At 35.0% G+C, this 22230-nt stretch overlaps 1 protein-coding gene across 1 annotated transcript in view; it reads left to right on the forward strand.

The window, feature by feature from the left end:
* The window catches only part of KCNH8 (potassium voltage-gated channel subfamily H member 8), a 340011-nt gene that overhangs the window by 245305 nt on the left and 72476 nt on the right, over positions 1–22230 (forward strand). Inside the window, exon 8 of the mRNA XM_003924923.4 lies at positions 10951–11148. Within this exon, the coding sequence (XP_003924972.2) occupies positions 10951–11148 (198 nt within the window). The remainder of the gene's footprint in view (positions 1–10950; positions 11149–22230) is intronic.

Here is a 22230-nt window from a genome sequence, read left to right on the forward strand (position 1 = left end):
GTCCTGCTGGGCTATGCTCCTGCTGTGCTCTGGTGTTCCTGGACTTCCCTATTCCCGTTGTTGCTGTGCCTCTTGCACAGCAAGATGTACTTCTGGTGCATGGCCAAAGTTGGAGAGTTCTTTCCCTGAGGGAAACCGGTAAAACTTGCACGTGGAAATTAAAACATGCTTCCTGAAATTTGAGTTTCTTGAAAATACCATCCAATGACATATAAGGACGACTTTTTTCCAGATTGGTAGGGCAAGACTTAGGCAAGTGTGTACATTAAATTTCTGTTAGCTTGTATGGTTTTGGTATCCCTACACCTCTCAGGTAGGTATGCATATTGGGGTCCCTGATGTTCCCTGCACCAGAAATAACTTTCTGATCATAATTTTCTCAAAATTAATATGACATACAAGGATATAAAGTAAATTTGGTTTTACCATAGATAGCCAGGGGCTAGATGTTATTTGACTGAATGTTGTAAGTTTAAATACTAGAGTGGATGGCCACTAAGTTTGCTGTTAGCCTCATAACTAAGTGATATGATATGGTCTTGAACAATAGGGGAGGTTGAACACACAAAACTGTAACTTTGCTTCTTGGCAATCAGCCACTTTAGTCCCATTCTTCTTTCCACTTTTGACTACTTTTAAACAAAAAATGTCATTGCTCTGGATCCTTTGGCATTTGCCCCTTTTGTCCTATATGTTTGCTCTTTAGTCAGTAAAGATTTCCTTCTTCATCCAATGTATCTCTTTCTCCTTTCCGAAATCGCCTTTCCTTTCCCTTTTGTCTTGAGTTGGTGACTCGCATTTATTCATGATTTTGATTAATAAAATGTCTCATCTCATATAATAAGTGTCACAGGGCAAAGCACCAAAGGATGCCAATGGACATGGCCAGGAACAGAAACATAAAAAGTTATGCCAAATGGGTAAGCAGTCTCTATCTTCAAAGGAAGATGAGGTTAGATCTAGGTATTGACTAGTCATACCCCTCAATGTTTAAAGGATATTGGCCCATCGTTCTGGCAGTGCTTTAAAAACAAACAAACAAACAAACAAAAACAACCACTGTCAATTCTAGTTAGGTTTATCTATTTAAAACTAGATACTGTACTTTGGTTAAAATGTGAATTAACCCAGTTTTGTGTGCCATGCTGGAGCCTAAACCACCATTTGTCCTTCTTTCCATTGTTTTAAATCCATTGGAAAGACATTATAATTGCCAAATAATAGATTTCTAAACAGATAGTTGGTGTAGGTTAAATTAGAAGTCAAATATCAATGAATGGTAGGGTTAAAATGTGATTTGAAGTTCTTAGTTTATTCAATATTTTTGATCAGATCCAAGAAATTCTATAGGAAAACGGGTTCTTGTAAACAAAAGTTATGAGGTTATCAATTTCTTCACAGTATAGGTATAACCTATGTTGATATCTTGCAAAGTTCACAAGACAGTAACCAAAGAGTTCTATACCTGGAAAATGAACCATTGAGAAGATTCTGAAAGTTCAATCTGTGGTTCCAAAAAGTTCTTCTGTTACCAAAATCTTTTCATACACAGAACATTAACACACCCTCCCACCAACTGCCTTTGGAATAATAGCTAGAGCTTCTGGGAGAAGGGGTGGGTAAGTGTTCAGAACAATTTTCTTGCTCAAGGTCTGCAGTAGGTAAATAGTAGACAACATGAGAAATTCCTATTTGTAGGTGGAATAAAACAGCACTCAGAAAGAAAAATCTACTGGGGTAGCCATTTCTATGAAATCCATCAGAAGTTCATTAATATCAAAACCTTGACTAACAAAAAGGATCAGGAGGTAGGAGCATATTAAAAAGTGTAGTGACTTTCAATTCAGACAAACCCAGATTCAAAACCTCGTCCTTCTCCCTAACAGATGTCCACCCTTGGTTATGTTTTGTTTTAACCTTCTTAAGTACCAATGTTTTAATATCAACATTTCAGATTGTAATGCATTGTTCTTAGAGTTGTAAGAAATGAAATTACATGATGTAGGATTCAAGTAAATACTATATAAAGTACTTAGCGCATTAGGTCATGGTCTCCTACACAAATACACAAAAAAAAATTACAACATACTACTGTTATCATAAGGAATCAAGTGACAGCAAAATAAATCAATGCCAGAAAATATTCTGACTCTGTATCTTAACCATTTAATGTCTTTGGTACCTAATAAGGAAAGTGTCATTTGTAAATATGAATGATGTAAGATCTTTGATTTCTAAGAATGATGCAATTGTGTACATTATTTTTTACTTATGGAATTGGGATGCTGAATTAATATTCGATATAGGGTTAGCAATCTATAAATTGCTTTGGGCAGTATGGTTTTCAAAAATGAAGGATTTTTGAAGTCTGCATAATTTTCAGTAAAACAGAAATCCCATATTCCTTTAAAACAGCAGCAGCAATTATAATAAAAGTATTATATTGAGTGCTTGCTACATGTAATACTGCATTCTACTAAGCACTTTATGTGAATCATGTCACTTATCCTCACAACAGTCTATGAAGTGAGTCATTATCATATTCTCCATTTTAGTGAGAACACTGAAAGAAGAAGAGTAAGTAAACTTACATTACATGACCGCTAAGAGACAGAACTAAGACATAAAAAAGTCAGGTAACATAATTTCAAGACAAGATCGCTTATGCAATCTTCATATGCTGCATTGCTTGCCTTCCGAGTTATCAAGGTTTACTGCATTACCTAGGTCTGACACATTTCTCTGTACTCAACGTTTCTCTTCCGCATTTCGCTGTATTTCTTGTTCTCTTGTGTGTTGTCTCTCTGCATTCTATCTACTTCTTGTTTTTCAAAATGACTGTGCCCCTCCCCATAGGTCTCTCCAAGACAATGTCATTGCCCTGTGTTTACTTCAAAGCCAATCGCTTCACCACACACTGGCTGAAAATTTATTTTGGTTCATGCAAACTCCCACTACCTATTGCTTTTCACACCTATCAAGCCATTAAACAAAGTTACTTATATGTTTTTAAATGCATATGAGTCAGAATTCACTCTTCTAACAAAACTTGACACCTCAAAATTGGTGTTTCCTTTTGAGACTTGGACATTTCCTAGAAACATGAGTAAAAATCTTTTAGAACAGTTTCTTAAATTTTAAGTTTAGAAGTACAAACACAGGTTTGTTACATAGGTAAACTTGTTTCATGTGAGTTTTTGTACAGATTATTTCATCACCTAGATATTAAGCCTAGTATCCATTAATCGATTTTCCTGATTATCTACCTTTTCCCACCCTCTGCCCTCTGAAAGGCTCCAATGTGTATTGTTCTCCTCCCTGTGTCCATGTGTTCTCATTATTTAGCTCCCACTTATAAGTGAGAACATGGCGTATTTGGTTTTCTGTTCTCACATTAGTTTGCTAAGGATAATACCCTCCAACTCCATCCATGTTCCCACAAAAGACTTGATCTTGTTTTTTTCTTCTGGCTGCATAGTACTCCATGATGTATATCTACCACATTTTCTTTATCCAGTCTGTCATTAATGGCCATTTAGGTTGACTTCATGTCTTTGCTATTATGAATAGTGCTGCAGTGAACATATGCATGCATGTCTTTATAATAGAATGATTTATATTCCTCTGGGTACATACCCAGTAATGGGATTAATGGGTTGAATGGTATTTCTGTTTAATCCATCTAGACTTAATTTTTGTATATGGTGTAGGGAAGGGGTCCAATTTCAATCTTCTGCATATGGCTAGCCTGTTATCCCAGTACCATTTGTTAAACAGGGAATCATTTCCCCATTGCTTGTTTTTGTCAAGTTTGTCAAAGATCAGATAGTTGTAGGTGTGTGATCTTATTTCTGGATTCTCTATTCTGTTCCATTAGTCTATGTGCCTGTTCTTGTACCAGTACCGTGCTCTGGTGGTTACTGCAGCCCTGTAGTATACTTTGAAGTTGGGTAGCATGATGCCTCCAGCTTTGTTTTTTTTTTTCTTTGGATTATCTTGGTTATTGAGGCCCTTTTTTGGTTACATATGAATTTAAAAATAGTTTTTAGTTCTGTGAAGAATGTCAATGGTAGTTTAATAGGAGTAGCATTGAATCTATAAATTGCTTTGGGCAGTATGGCCATTTTAATAGTATTAATTCCTTTTATGCCTGAGCATAGAATGCTTTTCCATTTGTTTGTATCATTTGATTTTCTTGAGCAGTGTTTTGTAGTTCTTCTTGTAAAGATCTCTCATCTCTCTAGTTAGCTGTATTCCTAGGTATTTTACTGTGAAGGGGAGTTAGTTTGCGATTTGGTTCTCAGGTTAACCATTGTTGATGAATAGAAATGCTAATGATTTTTACACATTGATTTTGTATGCTGAGACTTTGCTGAAGTTGTATATCAGCTTAAGAAGCTTTTGGGCTGAGATGATGGGGTTTTTTGGATATAGATTTATGTCATACGCAAACAGAGACCGTTTGACTTCCGATTTGAATATGCTTTATTTCTTTCTCTTGCCTGATAGCCCTGACCAGAACTTCCAATAATATGTTGAATGGGATTGGTGAGATAGAGCATCCTTGTCTTTTGTCAGTTTTCAAGGGGAATGCTTCCAGCTTTTAGCCATTAAGCATGATGTTGGCTGTGGGTTTGTCATATGTGGCTCTTATTATTTTGAGGTATGTTCCTTCAATACGTTGTTTATTGAGAGTTTTTAACATGAAGGGATGATGAAATTTATCAAAAGCCTTTTCTATATCTATTAATGGCCTGGTTTTTGTCTTTAGTTATGTTTATGTGATGCATCACATTTACTGATTTGTGTACATTGAACCAACCTTGCATCTCTGGCATGAAGACAACTTGATTTTGGTGGATAAGCTTTTTGATGTGCTGCTGGATTCAGTTTGCTAGTATTTTGTTGAGGGTTTTTGCATTGATAATCATCAAGGGTATTGGCCTGAAGTTTCCTTTCTTTTTTGTACCTCTGCCAGGTTTACGAATCAGGATAATGCTGTCCTCATAGAGTGCGTTAGAAAGTAGTCCCTCTTTTTCAATTTTTTGGAATACTTTCAGTAGTAATGCTACCAGCTCTTCTTTGCACATCTGGTAGACTTCAACTAGAAATCTCTGTGGTCCTGGATTGTTTTGGGGTTTTTTTTTTTTTTAGTTGGTAGGCTATTTATTACTGCCTCAATCTCAGAACTAGTTGTTAGCCTGTTCAGAGATTTAATTTCTTTCTGTTTCAATCTTGGGAGGGTGTATATGTCCAGGAATTTATCCATTTCTTCTAAATTTTCTAGTTTATGTACATAGAGGTGTTTATAATATTCTCTTATGGTTGTTTGTTTTTCCGTGGGGCCAGTGGTAATATCACCCTTATCATTTCTGATTGTGTTTATTTGAATCTTCTTCATTAGTCTAACTAGTGGTCTATTTTTTCAAAAGACCAGCTCCTGGATTCATTGATCTTTTGAATGAATCTTCTCATTATTTCTATCTCCTTCTGTTCAACTCTTATTTTTGTTATTTCTTAACTTCTGCTAGTTTGGGGATTTGTTTGCTCTCAGTAGAACAGTTTCAATACCAAGCTAAGGTAAACAAAATCCAGTGAACTTTTTAACAGGTTATTTGTATACAATATTCAAACACATTATGTGGTCTAATTTATTTTACAGTTACTTTTATGATTGAGATATTAGAAAATGCCTCCCCCTCCAATATTTTTGGAAAAAAAAATGTAATTAGAATTTTCTTTTGAAGTTTTGCAAACCAGGAAAACTTGAGATGCCTTTTCAATAGATGACAAAACCCTGTCCTTTTAAGTTAAATAGCTGGCAGGAAACTACCAAAAATAGTTGAGAAATGATGTACAAATTTGAGATGAGACCTGTCACTTCATTTTTCCTCTCTAGCTTTTCACCAGCCCTGAAACTTTGAGAGAAAAGAGAGGACAAGAAGGAAACTTGGGGCAGATAATTAATGTAAACTTTAGCATATCAATAATAAAATAATTTGGCTGGACTTAATTACTTTTATCCCAAATTGTCTCCCTAAAACATGTTTTTGTTGCAATTAATGCAAGTGATGAGTACTTTCAATTAAGATTTTCTTACCGACTAAAAAGGTTTGTTTGTAAATGATACTCTGAGCTCAGGCACAAATGTGTGCCCCACAAAGCTGTTTAAGCCATGAGAAACTCTAGAGTAACTCTCCATGAAATGCATGCCCATGTTGGGGCACAGATCTGAAAGCATTTTGAAATATAAGTATTTTATGTAAGAAGGTTAAATGCAGTGGTCCATAGTTTATGTTCTGCCAACTTAACCATGAGCCTAATCTTTATTACACTTTTTTCTATTGTTAGCCGAGACTTAAGAGGCATTTGGAAGTGCCCCAGTTAGCTGGAAACAGATGGCCTGTTCTTTTCCTTCTTAGAATTAACCACAGAGCTCTATAGTAGCTACTCAACTCTGGCTTCAGATTGTTTAGGGTGTTTTTGTTTGCTTGTTTTTTGGTTTTTGGGCTTTTTTGTACATGTTATGGTGGCCTATTTTAGCAGTTTACAATGCTGTACAGTCTTTCAGTTAATCATTGCTTATATGAAATGCTATACTTTAGTAATCAATGTTCAAAATGTTCCTATCATACAAACTTTTCAACTTTTATGAGACTACTATGAACTGGCCACCTCTGGACTAGATTAGCACAAGTGGCACATTTTTTTTCTTGACAGTACTAACAATATATAATATTACTTGCTCTGGAATGTTGTTCAACAATAGAAAAAGAATACAAATGATACATGAGAATGCGAAAATCTTCCATCTTTACCTCACCAATATTTGCTGATAGATCTTCCCTCAAATAATTAAAACAAATGAAAGAGAAATTCAAAAGTCATACTTTATCACACAGAATTTTGCTTTAAAAAATGGTCAATCATTTGTGAAGAAGCATTACAGAATATTATTTCACAAAATCTTAGATGTGAAAACAAACCTAGAGATTACTCAATCCAATCATTTCATATTTTAGTTTAAAAAATGGAATTCTATGAAGGCTCACAGAGCTACTCAATTAGTAGCAAGACCAAGAGTAGGATCCCAATAGAGCGACAGATATGAAATCTCAAGCTTTTCTCTGATAATTGGTCTTACTCAGTATTTGTAACAGTCATACAATACTTCACCAATAACCCCCCACCTCCATCTCCCTTTCACAGACATAAAGACACGCACACACAGACTTCTGAAACTTAACCTGATATCTCTCAGTCACTTCTGCAGCTGAGTATTCCCATGCTTCAGGCCCTGGCTTAGGAGGCTAAAGAGGGCAGAGAAGCTCTCATGTTGCCCCCCATCATAATCATTTTCTTCCAATGCTCTGCCTCTCCCAGTAAACTGCTTGCTACCTTTTGCATCACAAAAATTACAGTGCTTTCCCACCTCCTACCCTAATGAAGTCCACAAGGATGATTAAGTGGATCTTCAGAATTGTGGAGAGAGGGGAAACAAATGTTAGTTATTTTTTATGCTTCAAATTTGCATTTGAAACTTCTTAATTACTATCAAAGTAATATTCAGATTCTAAATACCAAGGTATGCTATGTTTATATTGTAGATTGCATTTGGATAATTCTATTTTCTCTGGTATGATGCTGTGCTTTTGGGACACATTTTTCCACTAAAGTGTGAAGTATATACTTATTTAATAATGATCTCAATGCAGCACAATTTAAAATGATAATTTGAAATGATCTTTTGTACAGCGTCAAGAGATAACTGTACAAATGAACTCTTGTATAGTTAATAATGTATTTAAAGCTGGAAAACTGCTAAGAGTAAATCTTAAATGTTCTCTGCACACACACAAAAAGATAACAATGTGAGCTGATGAATATGTTACTGGGCTTGATGGTGGTAATCATTTCATAACATATAAATATATCGAAATATCATGTCATATACTAGAAATTTATAAAATTTGTATTTATTTAACTATATCCCAATAAAACCGAAGAAAAAATCAAAATATGTCCAAAAGACCACTGGAGGAAAAAATGCAACAAAATGATTACCTCTGGGTTAAAATTCTGATCATGCCACTTTGAACAAGTTACTGAATGTCTCTGAGCCTTATTTTTCACCTCTTTAAAGTAAACAATTCCTAAGTCTTTGTGATTATTAATGAAGTAATGAATCAAAACATGGACTGTAATTGTATCTATTCCATAGGGTTAGTACACGTAAATGAGATGGGATGTACCATTTTAGCAGAGTATCTAGAGCACAGGTAGCACTTAGGAAAATGTTAACGGTGTGCTAACCTGCTGACAAGGAAACCCTCGTGTGCTGCTAGGTAACTTTTTTTACAACAGGGCTCATTCATACCAAATTAAGTAAAATACCATTTTGAATTATAGGTGTGATTAAGTACTTGCTAATTATTTCTCCCCTTTGTTTCCACACACATCGTTGAACAAACATCTGAATCTGATTTCAAAAGCTTATCTTTACCAGGTGTTTTTTCATATTATGGAAGTATTTTATATAACCATAGACTTTCTCCATAGGTTTTTCTGAAATAACATGCTCACATTCCTTATATCAAACCTAAAATATCTGTTAATTCACCAAATGCTAACATAAATCAGACTTTGTAGGAATACATCTGTTGTATGAAACAGATCACACCTGTACACATTGTGAATGAACACATATAAATAGTAAACCAAAGTATATTGTTGGTATGTTGTTGTAGGAAATCTAAAGAGTAAAATAATAAACTCCTATTTAGAGTTTAAAGTATGTAATTAAGCAAAATACTTGGTCTATGGTTAGTATGCAGTGAAAAATACACTGACTGAATTATGCTAATGATAAACTCTTCTAGGAATGATTCTTAAGAGTCATTGTCTTTGAAACTGATTATTTCATAAATCTATTTTATTTATGAAATCTATTTTACTAATGATGAGATGATTTTATGGTATCTTTTGTTTTTTATCATAAGTCAATGTATTCAGTATATTTAGATTCTACTTTATGTTGTATATTCTTTTTTCTTTTAAATGTTCTTTAGGAAAAAGGAATTTGAGCAGAAACAGACTGTTCTAGGACATTCTTTCTTTTAGATACATGAGTTTCTCCAGCATAAAAAATGATTGGACTCCAAATTGGTTAAATTGCTTCTTCTGTAACAGTACAGTGACATGTTGTCTTGTTACAGTGGAACATGTGTTCTCATTTCAGATGAGCTGTTCTGTGAAAAAGTTTTATTTGGCCCACATTGCCAATCCCCGAATTTGTGGGTGTTACCTACTTTCCGTGTTACCAGTTTTTTTCATCATCATTATTGCTTCTGCTTCATTAGCTGTAACACAGTTTAGGGCAACCCTTTTAAAGAACAAGATGTTTCTCCAAATAGAACAATTGGCTAGACAGAAAAGAGATATCAACAAAATTAGATCTGTTGTCTGTGTGTTGCTCCCTGAACCACTTCAGAGACACATCATCTCACACTGTGTGTAAATGAACAAACATTGAGTAGGCATATCATCTGTGCATTCCAACACAAACCTTTATCCTATTTTATTAATGAAAGTAAATGAGATGCAAAGTGATTTTGTTCAGAGAATACAGGACCAAAACCACCAAATAAATTATTGGTTTGGACCCTGTGAGCTCTCTTTAGCAAGCCTTCTAGGTGTTTCTGATGCAAGCTAAAGGTTGAAAAACACTCTGTAGAAACGCAGAAGGTATAAGGCACAGTTCTTGCCCCTAAGCACTTCTCCTTGGTTCTCAAGGAATTCCCAGCTGCTTCAAATGTGCATTTTAATTACCTAGCACAGCTTTATAATCTATAAGCTTAGTTGATAGTGATAATATTATTACTGCTTAAGAGTGCAATGGGTTTTCATCTCTTGAGCAGCCATTCAATGAAATGTTTATTAGAAAGTAGTAGTATCCATTACAAAAAGCCTTATGAACATTATGAGTTCAGCTGCATTGATATTGTTTGTTGCAACACATACACATAGAGAGAAGGAGAGAATCATAAAATATAAAATCTTGAGGGACACATATAAAATCTTAAAGGACAAATATTTTCAATAAAAATTTCAAAGTGTTTTTTGTGTTGTTTAAATTCTAGAAATAGTATTAAGATGATACTTGCTATCTTCTCATGTTTATAGGTTGTTTACAGCTTTCTGACAGCATAATTAATATACAATTAACTAGATATATTTATAAAGCATTTAATTTCATAAATTTGGACACATATATACATAGTATCATAAGAGTTTGTAGATGGGCGTTCAATTCTAATAGATTCCAAGTATTCATTACTTGTACAAGTTTTCCCCCTTCCAACCCAAATTTCAGAATGGGGCTGCAGAAAAGCTTCCTGAGTAAAGTAAGCTTATATTTGTAAGACAACTGTATACAACCCCAAGTGAATACAAAGGGGAAGAGTTTTACATAATGGAAATAAAGTCCATCTCACTTAGACTTCTAGACTTCTCATCTCTGACGTCTAGACTCAGGGCTGTTGTAATTTATCATCACATTGTGTTTTGAAATATTTACTCCATCTTTTTGTTTCTTATAATTCCAAATGAGAGGAGCTTAACAGGGTAAGTGAAATAAACAACACTGTTTCTAAGAGCAGCCATCCTTGCAGTTTGTTTCTTGCATTAGAGTAACTTGTTTAGATTTGACCAACTATCCAGTCAGGAATTCATATTTATATGCTTTGTGTATTATAGAAAACAGCATGAGTAAAATTATATTTTCACTTTTATAGAATGAAATCTAATAGCTTGCCTTTAACTTCCATTTTACCTTCTTCTTCCCCCAAGCAAATTATTACCTCCCCAAATGTTCATTTATTATTACTTTTATGTGCTAATACTGAGACTTCACTTTTTGTTCTCTAACTTGCATTATTTCCTCTATTGCAGGTTGGCTTCATGAGTTGGGAAAGAGACTAGAATCTCCATACTATGGAAACAATACTTTGGGGGGCCCATCGATCCGAAGTGCCTATATTGCCGCTCTGTACTTCACGCTGAGCAGCCTCACCAGCGTGGGTTTTGGGAACGTTTCTGCTAATACAGATGCAGAAAAGATCTTCTCCATCTGCACCATGCTGATTGGTGGTAAGAGAACATCTTTTATAGCAAAAAGAGGAATTGTGCCTGTCTGTCACTGCCTGTTTGCTCTGTCCTGAAATACGGTAGAGATAAATTAGTTAACATTGGAAGATTCTAAAAGCGCTAATTAGATAGTCTAGATGCAACACCATTGTTGTGTCTGTGGTTTCATATAAAAAGAGACTTGAGAGATTAACACACTAGAGCATGCATTTGAGAAGAATGGGGCAAGATTAACATGTGGGGCTCCTATATAGAATCATTACCTCCTCCAGCTTACTGGTTTAACCTGCAAAGGTAACATGAAGTAAGAGGTGGCTATGTAGGCAAATTTATAATACACAGTTGCCTTGCCCACTAGGATATGTACTCTGGACAGTGGCTTAGAACATGACTTTCCCTAGCTCCTCCAACTTACTTTTACATATGACCTCTTTCTGGTCCACATTGTGGACTTGAATCTAGGGATCAAGTCCATTTCAAACTCTTCACTCAGTTTATTCATCTTTCAAGTGATGAAAGACAAGAGGAACCTGTGGTTTTATCACTGATGTAATACTATATGACCATGAATAAATGCTGCTGTCTGTAAAGCAAGGGTATTAGTAGAATCCAGCAGTACTTCTCCCAATAACAAAACAAATTTCCTTTAGATGTGAATTGTATGTTCATAGTCTTCACACTTCTCTCTCTAGGCAACTCTTCTATAAGAGACTCAGTGCAAGAGGGTGATTGATTCAGCAAACATCTATCCCCACTCCTGGAATGAAAGCCCCAAATACACTTACTTGGAAAATCTCAAAACATTAAAAAGTTAAAAACTTGTCCAATATGCTCTCTAGAGAATTTGATGACAATCAAAAACAAGGAACAAATATTTCTTATATGAACATAACAAAATAGTCTGCGTTTTATACTTCTCTTCAAGGAAACCACATTTTTTAAAGCATTGAGAATATTTTTTAAAGCCAGCAAGTTCCATATTCAGTTAAAGTAAGAGACAGTTATAATTAATTCATAAACGTACATAAAGGCTGCAAAAACTGAAACTGGTAGATGCCAAATGTGAGAAGAGATGGGAGGAAGTGACAAGAGGGTCTAGCATGTCAAATCTCAGAAAGCATCAGCAAAAATACACTTCCTAAGTGTGAGGTTCATGATATAAAGCACAGAAGTTATCAAACTCTTTTGTTACAAGAGTGCCAAGTAAGCAAGTTTGGTAGAGAAGTAAAGAAGGCTCAACTCACAAAGAATCACACAGACCATTCATATTTGCAGAGATCATGCTAACAGAATACAATAATTCTAAATATATTCATAAAGCTATTGCTGTTATTAAAGAAGATCACGAACAAAAATGAAGTATCTTAGAAAAGATAGATTAAAAATAAGCTAAAATAGCAAAGCAAAGATGTAAAAGAAAAAAGCAAAGCCATCTTATGCATAAAGGTAAAATTGAAGGAAAAGGGGAATAGATATTGCAAAGAATATAATGAGTCATAAAGGATAAAAAGAAGGAAAGCAAAAGGAACTGAAGGGAAGGAAGAAAAAGAAGAGAAAAAAACAAAAAGAGAGAAAAAGAGGGAGGGGAGAGAGAGAGAGATCAAGGATGAAAAGTAGACAGGCAGGCAAAAGAAAGAAAAAGAGTGAGTGACAAAGACAGAGAGGAACAAACTTCAAAACAGTAGAGAAAACCCTAACAGTAGAAAGCAGGCTAAGGAGAGCCAACGTATGAATGATACTTCTTAATGCATGAAGAAATTTTAATAAGAGTCAACAGCAAAGAACGACTTTTCACTATATAGCATTTAACATATTGTTTTTTTTACAAATTTGGATAACATGAATTATTGCATGTAATTTTTTTAAGCAGGAAGAAAAGAACAAACTAGATAGAGGCACAATAGGAAGGAAGGAAAATAGCAGGCCTGATTCAACCATTTATGTATTCAAATGTTGTATTACTTTGTTCTCACAGTGCTAATAAAGACATACCCAAGACTGAGTAATTTAAAAAGAAAAAGAGGTTTAAGGGACTCACAGTTCCACATGGCTAGGAGGCCTCACAAACATGGTGGAGGGCAATGGAGGAACACAAGCACATTTTACATGGTGGCAGGCAAGAGACCGTGTGCAGGGGAACTGCCCTTTATAAAACCATCAGATCTCATGAGACTTATTCACTACCAGGAGAACAACACAGGAAAAAGCAGCCCCCATGATTCAATTACCTCCTACCAGGTCCCTCCGTACAACATGTGGAGATTACAGGAACTGCAATTCAAGTTGAGATTCGGATGGGGACATGGCCAAACCCTATCAAATGTATAACCAAATACTTACTGAATACCTAGTACATGCCAACGTGAATATATAATAAAATGTAAACATTTATTAGTTGTTTTATGCTCCATTCTCTAAGTGTTCTAACACAATACCATAATTTTTTAAGCAAATCTATTGGGGTTGGCGCCATTATTATTTCATATAAGACAATTTATCATATATTTTAATCTTTTTTTTTTGTCGTGGTAAATTAATTATGTGACTTTCTATAACTAAATCAAACCTAACATTCCTGGGATAAACATAACTTGATTAGGATGCATTACTTTCTAAAAATCATAGATCTGGATTCAGTTTGTTAATATGTTTAAAATTTTGTATCCATATTTGTGAGCGATATTGGCCTACATTTTCCTTTTCTATCAGGATCTTGTATAATTTCAATATCAAAATTATACTACCTCCATAAAATGAGTTAGGAAATGCTCCTTATTATTACTATACTTTAAGTTCTGGGATACATGTACAGAATGTGCAGGTTTGTTACATAGGTATATACATGGCATGGTGGTTTGCTGCATCCATCACCCCATCATCTACATTAGATCTCTCTCCTAATGCTATCCCTATTCTAAACCCCACTCCCTGCCCTCCCTCCCCTAGCCCCCCACCCCGACAGGCCCTGATGTGTGATATTCCCCTCCCTGCATCCATATGTTCTCATCGTTCAACATCCACTTATGAGTGAGAACAATTAGCATGTTCTCTTAATGACCTTAATTCACGATATCACTTTGAGTTTTGAACCTTATAATAGCAGATGGCTCCTACAGGTTTCCTTGCATGAGAGATGTGATATGAGTGTGTCGGTCTTAAGCAATTGGTAACCCAGCATACAGTGAAATCAAAGAAGTATAAAAACAAACCTTCCCTCAAGGAGCTTATGATTCAGTTTGGAGGAGATAGGCTGAAACGTGTGCAAAGAGTTGTAACGATACCAGGCAGTAAATGCTAAGTGCCAAATCGGTTAGGAAGTTCAGAAGCAGTTAGAGTTTCTTGGAAAGACAGTGCTGTGGCAGAGTTGTTGAAGTAGCATGCTGGGACTATACCAACTGTAACAAGCTCTTGGCTGATGTAGAGCAGTGACAGCCTAAGGAGCAGAGAACAGGAATTCTCGTTTTCTGAAGAGCTACAATGTCCCAGGCCCCGTGGTGACTGTTTCATATCCAGCATTGTGACTTTAATACTTTCCATTCTCTGTGATAGCCCATATTTCAGCCAAGCAAAATCATAAACATTTTGTAGATAAACACAGCCTATACTTATTTAATATTTGCCCATGTTTCTTCTACTCCTGATGAAAATTTTGGGAAATGCTCAAAGCTTAATTCTACTAACTTGACATTTCAAAAAATCTGTAAGATAACTGAGCTTATTCTCTATTGATCCACTTATTGTATTGTAATACTGAATCAAAAATTGTTAAGGCACAACCTATTCCCTGCTGTTCTCTGTAGGTGGGTGCTACACTGATCACAAGGCCAAAAGATATGGGAAATAATCTGACAATGTCACTTTGTTACTTGTTTGTTGAATGTTTATTGAGCAAATATTCTGGTGCAAAATCAGTGCTCACTGGTAAGGGACATTAAAAAATGTAGGTGACCTGAGCAACACTTAGGAAATTATTGTGTTTGAAAGCCAAATGGCAACTAAGTGACTTGAATTTATTAAAGGTTTTCATATTTGTGTTTATGGAGAAATAATTTTATATTATTGTGAAAATTACCCTGGCTAGGAAAAATGATGCCTGCATTTTAATATTTTCTAATTAGCCAATTACTTGAAAAATGTTGAGAACTAATCATAAGAGCTCACAATATTGAGCAATTTGTTCATTTAATTCTCATAATACTGTGAGATACAGATTATTAATACCCCAATTTAGACATAAGGTAGCAAAGATTTAGTGAGTTTAAATACAGGACTCACTAAGACCTGGCAAACTTTTTGTAAAATATTCATTTTATTATGTACTATAAATTGATTTTACTTAATTTTTATAAACAAATAATTTATTTTTAAAAAGAAAAATCTAAAGTTTGTGTTACCATAGACTTAAGTCTATGGTATTTCACTAGGAATCCCACACACAAGGCTGATGAAATCACTATTGGCAAGGATGCAATATACTAGAAAAATAGGCAGTAGCAATATTAAATGAGAAAGGGGACTGCCAAAACTTCAGATAGTTATCAAGGACAGAGATAATATTGCTCAGTGAGAAGAAATGAAAAATGCTGACTGGATCCACCTGGGAGTCTTCTAGGAATCCACCAGAATTTCCACACAAGTTGTACAGATTTTATTTTATATATACACATATATATAAAGCATATATTTATGCTTATATATGTATCTATAAGCATGTTTGCATGTAGATAACATGTGTATATATGTATGTATATAACATACATTTGCTTATATACATACATATATACATATATAAGCATAAACTTTATATATATATATATATATGTGTGTGTGATATAAAGTTTGCATTTAAGATGCCATATAAACCTTCATATAAGCATCTGTAATTATGGAGTATACAAACCACTTAACATATGGGAGGAATATTTAAAACTATAAATCAAGGAAATTGAAAGCAAAAATCATTTCTAAAAATTATACCTAGACAAAACTGTGTGTATTTTGAGAGCACCCAAAACAGATAAGTAATCCTAATAGCTTTAGATGAATGTTAGAATTAATGGGTTAATTCAGTAAGGTTTGTGGATACAAGATCAATATGCAAAAAAAAAAGTGCATTTCTATGTACTAGTAACAAATAATTAGAAAACATTAAAAAATACAAAAACATTAAATATATATGAATAATTATAATTAAAAATAGGTAAGACTTCTGCACAGAAAATTACGAAACAGTGAGAAAATAATGGAAGGATGTACAATGGTGATAGTTGCTAATTATGGACTCAGCATTGTGAAAATACCAGTTGTACTCCAAGTAATCTAAAGATTCAATGTGATCCCAATAAAAATTCCAGTAGAAGTGTGTTTGTGTGTGGGTGTGTTTGAAAATTGACAAATTGTTTCTAAAAATTAGTGGAAAAGAGCTAAAACCAGTCAAAGTTATCATGAAAAAGAACAAAATTGGAAGATTTGTGCTACAGGTATCAATATATATTTCAATGTATTTCAAAGTTACAGTAATTAAAAAAGTATGGTGTTTGTTCAATAATAGACCAATAGGCCAATGAAATAGAAGAAAGTTCAGAAACAGGCTTCCATCTATGTTGTCACTTCATTTGGAACATAGATGCTACTTTCAAAAAATGTTAGGCCAAATCTATATCTACCTGTTGGAAGACAACCTTGATCCCTCTTAAAACTGTACATAAAAATTAATTCCAGGTGGATTTTGATGTAAATGTAGGAGGGAAAACAATAAAACTTCTAAAAGGTAATATAGGAGAATATTTTTATGACCTTGGATTTGGCAAAGGTTTCCTAATCATGACACAAAAAGCCCTAACCATAAAGAAAAAGAATGATAAATTGAACGGCAGAACTTCTTTTTTATCAAAAGACATTATTATAAATGTGAAGCGGGAAGCTACAAGATAGGAGAAGATATTTGCAAATGTTTATCTGACGAAGGACTCTGATCTACTATATATAAAGAACTGTTAAATCAGTAAGAAAAAAAATCAGACAACTCCCCAAAATGGACAAGAGCTTGAAAAAACACCTCAAAAATAGATTTCCAATACCTGAATAGATGACAAACATATATATATATATATATATATATATATATATATATATATATATGGTGCTTGACATCATTAGTTAGGAACATGCAATTTAAAACCAAAATTAGACACCATTTTATGTTCACCAAAATGATACGTTTAAAAACACTGCAACCCTAAGTGTTTGAGAGGATATGGAACATCTTGACCTCTCCTATACTGTTGATGGGCATGTCAGTTGATACAACTTTGTCAGCATCTACCAAATCTGAATATACCTCTACTCTGTGATTCAACAATTCCACTTCTGAGTATATAACCAATGGAAATGCATATATACTTCAGGAGTAGATAGATAGATAGATAGACAGACAGACAGATAGATGTCTATAGAAGCATTTTTGTCAAAATCTCAAACTGGGAATATCTATTAGAATAAATAAGTAAATTGTAAAATACCTATTCAAGAGAGCATTATACACTAATAAGAGTAAATGAATTACTATGTCATGCAACCCTATGGATGAATATTATAAACTCAATGCTTAGCAGAGAAGTCAGACACAAAAAAGTTGATATTGTATGATTTTGTTTAGAGAAAGTTTAAAGATAGGCAAAGCTTATTAACTGCAATATAATTGGTAACTGTTGTTACCTCTGGTGAGGGGATTGGTTAGTGACTATGAAGGGGACACAAGGGAAGCCTCCAGGATGCTAACATTGTTTATTCATCTAAAGTGACAGGAGGTGGTGATTCTATAGCTATGTTTACTTTGAAAAATCTCAATGAGCCACACATTTAGCAAGTATGTAACTTGTTCTATGTGTATCTTTGTTTTTAATTTTACCTTGTAAAATTTTACTAGATGAGCTAAAAATAACCTATCAAGTGTGAGTTAAGAAAAGAAGCAGAGTAGAGATCCAAGAGAACCAGAGAGAGATCCAAGATGGCTGATCACTAACAGCTCGGGATTGTAGCTCCCACTGAAAGCGCTAAGAATGAGAGGACGCCACACCTTCACATGAATTCTTGTTGCTCACGCACCAGGAGATTCCCAGCGGAGGAGCCCCACGGGTCGCCAGCGCGACTCTTGTGACCGGCGAGGCGGTTTTGCCGGCGCCTTGGAGCGACGGTTCTTGGTGCAGAGTCGGAAAAGCACCATCAATCTTAATGCCGCTGATTTGGTCGGTGCAGTGGGTTGCTCAGATTTCGGCGCTGAGAATCAGTAAGTTGGACGTCCACTCAGACACCTAATTACAAAGACGGTGAATTCAAAGACCACAGATGGATAAATTTATAACGAAGGGAGGAAAACGGCCAAAAAAGGCTGAGAATGCCCAAGATCAGAACGCCTCTCCCTCAGCGGGGGATCCCAGTTCCTCATCAGCAACGGAACAAGGCTTGATGGAGAACGAGTGTGTTCCAATTACAGAAGCAGCCTTCAAAATGTGGATAATGAGAAACTTCTGTGAATTAAAAGAACTTGTTTTAACCCAATCTAAAGCAACTAAGAACTTTGAAAAAAGATTTGACGAAATGTTAACAAGAATACACAATTTAGAGAGGAATATAAGTGAATTGATGGAGCTGAAAAACACAATAGGAGAACTTCGTGAAGTATGCACAAGTTTTAACAGCCGAATTGATCAAGCAGAAGAAAGGATATCAGAGGTCGAAGACCAACTCAATGAAATAAAACAAGAAGATAAGATTAGAGAAAAAAGGATACAAAGGAACGAGCAAAGTCTCCAAGAAATATGGGACTATGTGAAAAGATCTAATCTACGCTTGATAGGTGTACCTGAATGTGACGAAGAGAATGAATCCAAGCTGGAAAATACGCTTCAGGACATTATTCAGGAAAATTTTCCCAGCCTAGTAAGGCAGGATAATATTCAACTCCAGGTAATACAGAGAACACCACAGAGATATTCCTCAAGAAGAGCAACTCCAAGGCACATAATCGTCAGATTCACCAGGGTTGAAATAAAGGAGAAAATACTAAGAGCAGCCAGAGAGAAAGGTCAGGTTACCCACAAAGGGAAGCCTATCAGACTTACAGCAGATCTCTCAGCAGAAACCCTGCAAGCCAGAAGAGAGTGGGGGCCAATATTCAACATCCTTAAAGAAAAGAACTTTCAACCCAGAATTTCACATCCAGCCAAACTAAGCTTCACATGTGAAGGAAAAATAAAGTTTTTTGTGAATAAGCAAGCACTCAGAGATTTCATCACCACCAGGCCTGCTTTACAAGAGCTTCTGAAAGAACCACTACACATATGAAAGGAACAAACAATATCAGCCTTTCTAAAAAAATTATCAAAAAGAGCATCAATATAATGAAGAATTTACATCAACTAATGGACAAAATAGCCAGCTAATGGCAGTATTAAACTCACATATATTATTATTAATTCTAAATTTAAATTGACTAAATCCTCCAATCTAAAGACAGGCAATTTGAATAAAAAACTAAGGCCCATCGGTATGCTGCATCCAGATCCATCTCGCATTCGAGGATACACAAAGACTCCAAACAAGGGATGGAGAAAGATTTGCCAACCAAACGGAGAGCTGAAATAAATAAATGAAAAGCAGAAGTTGCAATTAAGCGACAAAGATCAAAGGAAGCAAGGAGGGACGTTATATGATGGTAAGGGGATCAATGCAACAACAAGAAGAGCTAAAGATCCTAAATGTGTACGCACCCAATGCAGGAATGCGCAGACGTACGGGACTTATGGAGAGACTTAGACTCCCACATAATAATAGTGGGAGACTTCAACATTAATATTAGACAGATCAATGAGACAGAAAATTAACAACGATATTCAGGACTTGAACTCAGATCTGGAACAAGTAAATGTAATTAACATTTATAGAACTCTGCACTTTAAATATACAAAATATACACTCTTATCAGTACCACATCATATCAACTTAGAAGTTTAAAAGAAATCTTGGTTGGCTCCTTGTTTGCTATTCTCTTCCCTCATTTTCTTTCATGTCTCCATTATTAAGGACAATTATAGGCATACCCATAATACCCATATTTAGACTGCATTCTAGCCCGGGCAATAAAGCAATACCCCCATCCTCTCTCCTTCTTCCTCTTTCTCTTTCTTCCTCTTCTTTATTCTAAAAAAAAAAAAAAAAAAAAAAAAAAAAAAAAAAAAAAGAAGCAGAGTAATGGTGAACTAACTCTTGCCTTTCATATCAGGTTGTTTTTAGGTTTGACTTAACAACAATGACTCAAGCAATGCAGTACAATCATATTGTCCAAAATTTTGGTGGCAACTGCAAAAATACCCCCAAAATTTATTTTAAAAGGTTGACTTTGGTGAGTGGGATGGGGGCGAAGGGATGGGTTTAGGCCTGACTGTTTGTCATAGACTTTCTCAACCATTTGCTTACAATTACAAACTTTTAAAAGAAAGTATCAAACTACCAGTGGCTCAGAGGCTCATTTCAGTTCCGTAAATATTTATGGCATACTTAAATTATGCCAAGAGCTGTGCTAGATACAGGGAAAACAAAGATGACTAAGATATGATACTTTCCTTCAAGGAGTTCACAGTTTAATAACGGAAATAGGTACTTAAGCAGATGATGTTCTTCCTTATTTGTATCTTTTTCTGTAATACACATTTAGAAAAAAATGAAAAACAAAAAGAAAGATAAAATTACACATAGCCTCAATTTCAAAAGATAGTTTTCCAGATTTTCCATACATAGCTATATTTTTTAAATGTTCAGGTAGCACCATTCATATTTTTTGCAACCAGACAAAATATACCAAAAAGATTTTCTCATGTCTTTAAAAATTCTATTATACTAAGCAGTGACTGCCTATAGTCACCTAATGAATTTGCCCCAGTTAATAGAGTCATCAGCACAGCCTTGGAGGTTGGATAAAGCTTCCTAGTAAAGACTGTTAATCGCTGAGAAGATATTCAGTTTCAATGAAGCATTATTATCGCAAAGTAATCAAGGCTTCCCTTGGGTCCCCCCAGTGAATACATACACACTACCCTGACATAGTTTTATTGGACCCATATGATGAGAGATGGTGTTCACAAATTCAGGCTGTTCTCAAGATGTCTTTGCACTGCCATTTAAATTCATCATTTAGGAAATTTTTCTCATCTCTATTCTCTCTGCCATCTGCCATCCACGAGCCAGTATACTTATAACCAAGAATGGAAATTTCCAGGGCAATGAGGAGGTGGGAGAGAGAAGGAGGGCAGCTAAGATTACCCAAAACCTGAGCTCTGGCCTCTTTTTATATCAGTAGAAAACTCCCCCTACTTAGCCTCCAAAGCCACCATAAAATCGTTGGCTAAATTAATTAGCAATGATGTTATACCCCAGGAGATCAGTGTCGTCCAAAATTCAGGAAAAGAAATTGAAGGGGGAAGGAAAAGGAGAAGGAAGAGAAATGAAAAGAGAAAGGAAAAGACAAAGGGAAAGAAAGAGAAAGACAGGCAGTTCTATAGAAACACTTCTTTCATTTGAGAACCGCTTACTTTTTTTCTTAGATGCCAATTGTTGAGGTTCTTTCCAGGACCTGATACTGAGATGAGATTTTACAAAATGCATTTTATGCAAAACTCCTACACGCACACACAAAGAGATGCCCACACACTCAGCAGGTCTAACACTCAAGAATTACATACATCAAATTTGCTAGAAATAAAGGAAAAGTAAGCGATAATTTCCAAACTGACCTGGATACAGAAGTTCCTGCGTCAAACTTTTATAGCAGATGGAATGATTTTCCCTGACAGTTACACATACTCTTTGCCAGAGTAAAATGATAACCAGTGACAGAATGGTCATAATAACTTTGGAAAATGAAAGGCTATGAAAACCAGAATTTTATTTTTTAACTACTTAAATTAGAAGTAGTTATCTATGCTGAAATGAGACTTTGAAATTGTGGTGACTCAGACATAGACTAGTACTTTTCAACAACACTTATGAATGCTACAATTAATCATTAATTCATTTTATTGATAAAGT

The sequence above is a fragment of the Saimiri boliviensis genome, chromosome 9 (assembly GCF_048565385.1).
Source record: "Saimiri boliviensis isolate mSaiBol1 chromosome 9, mSaiBol1.pri, whole genome shotgun sequence".
Classification (NCBI taxonomy): Eukaryota; Metazoa; Chordata; class Mammalia; order Primates; family Cebidae; genus Saimiri; species Saimiri boliviensis.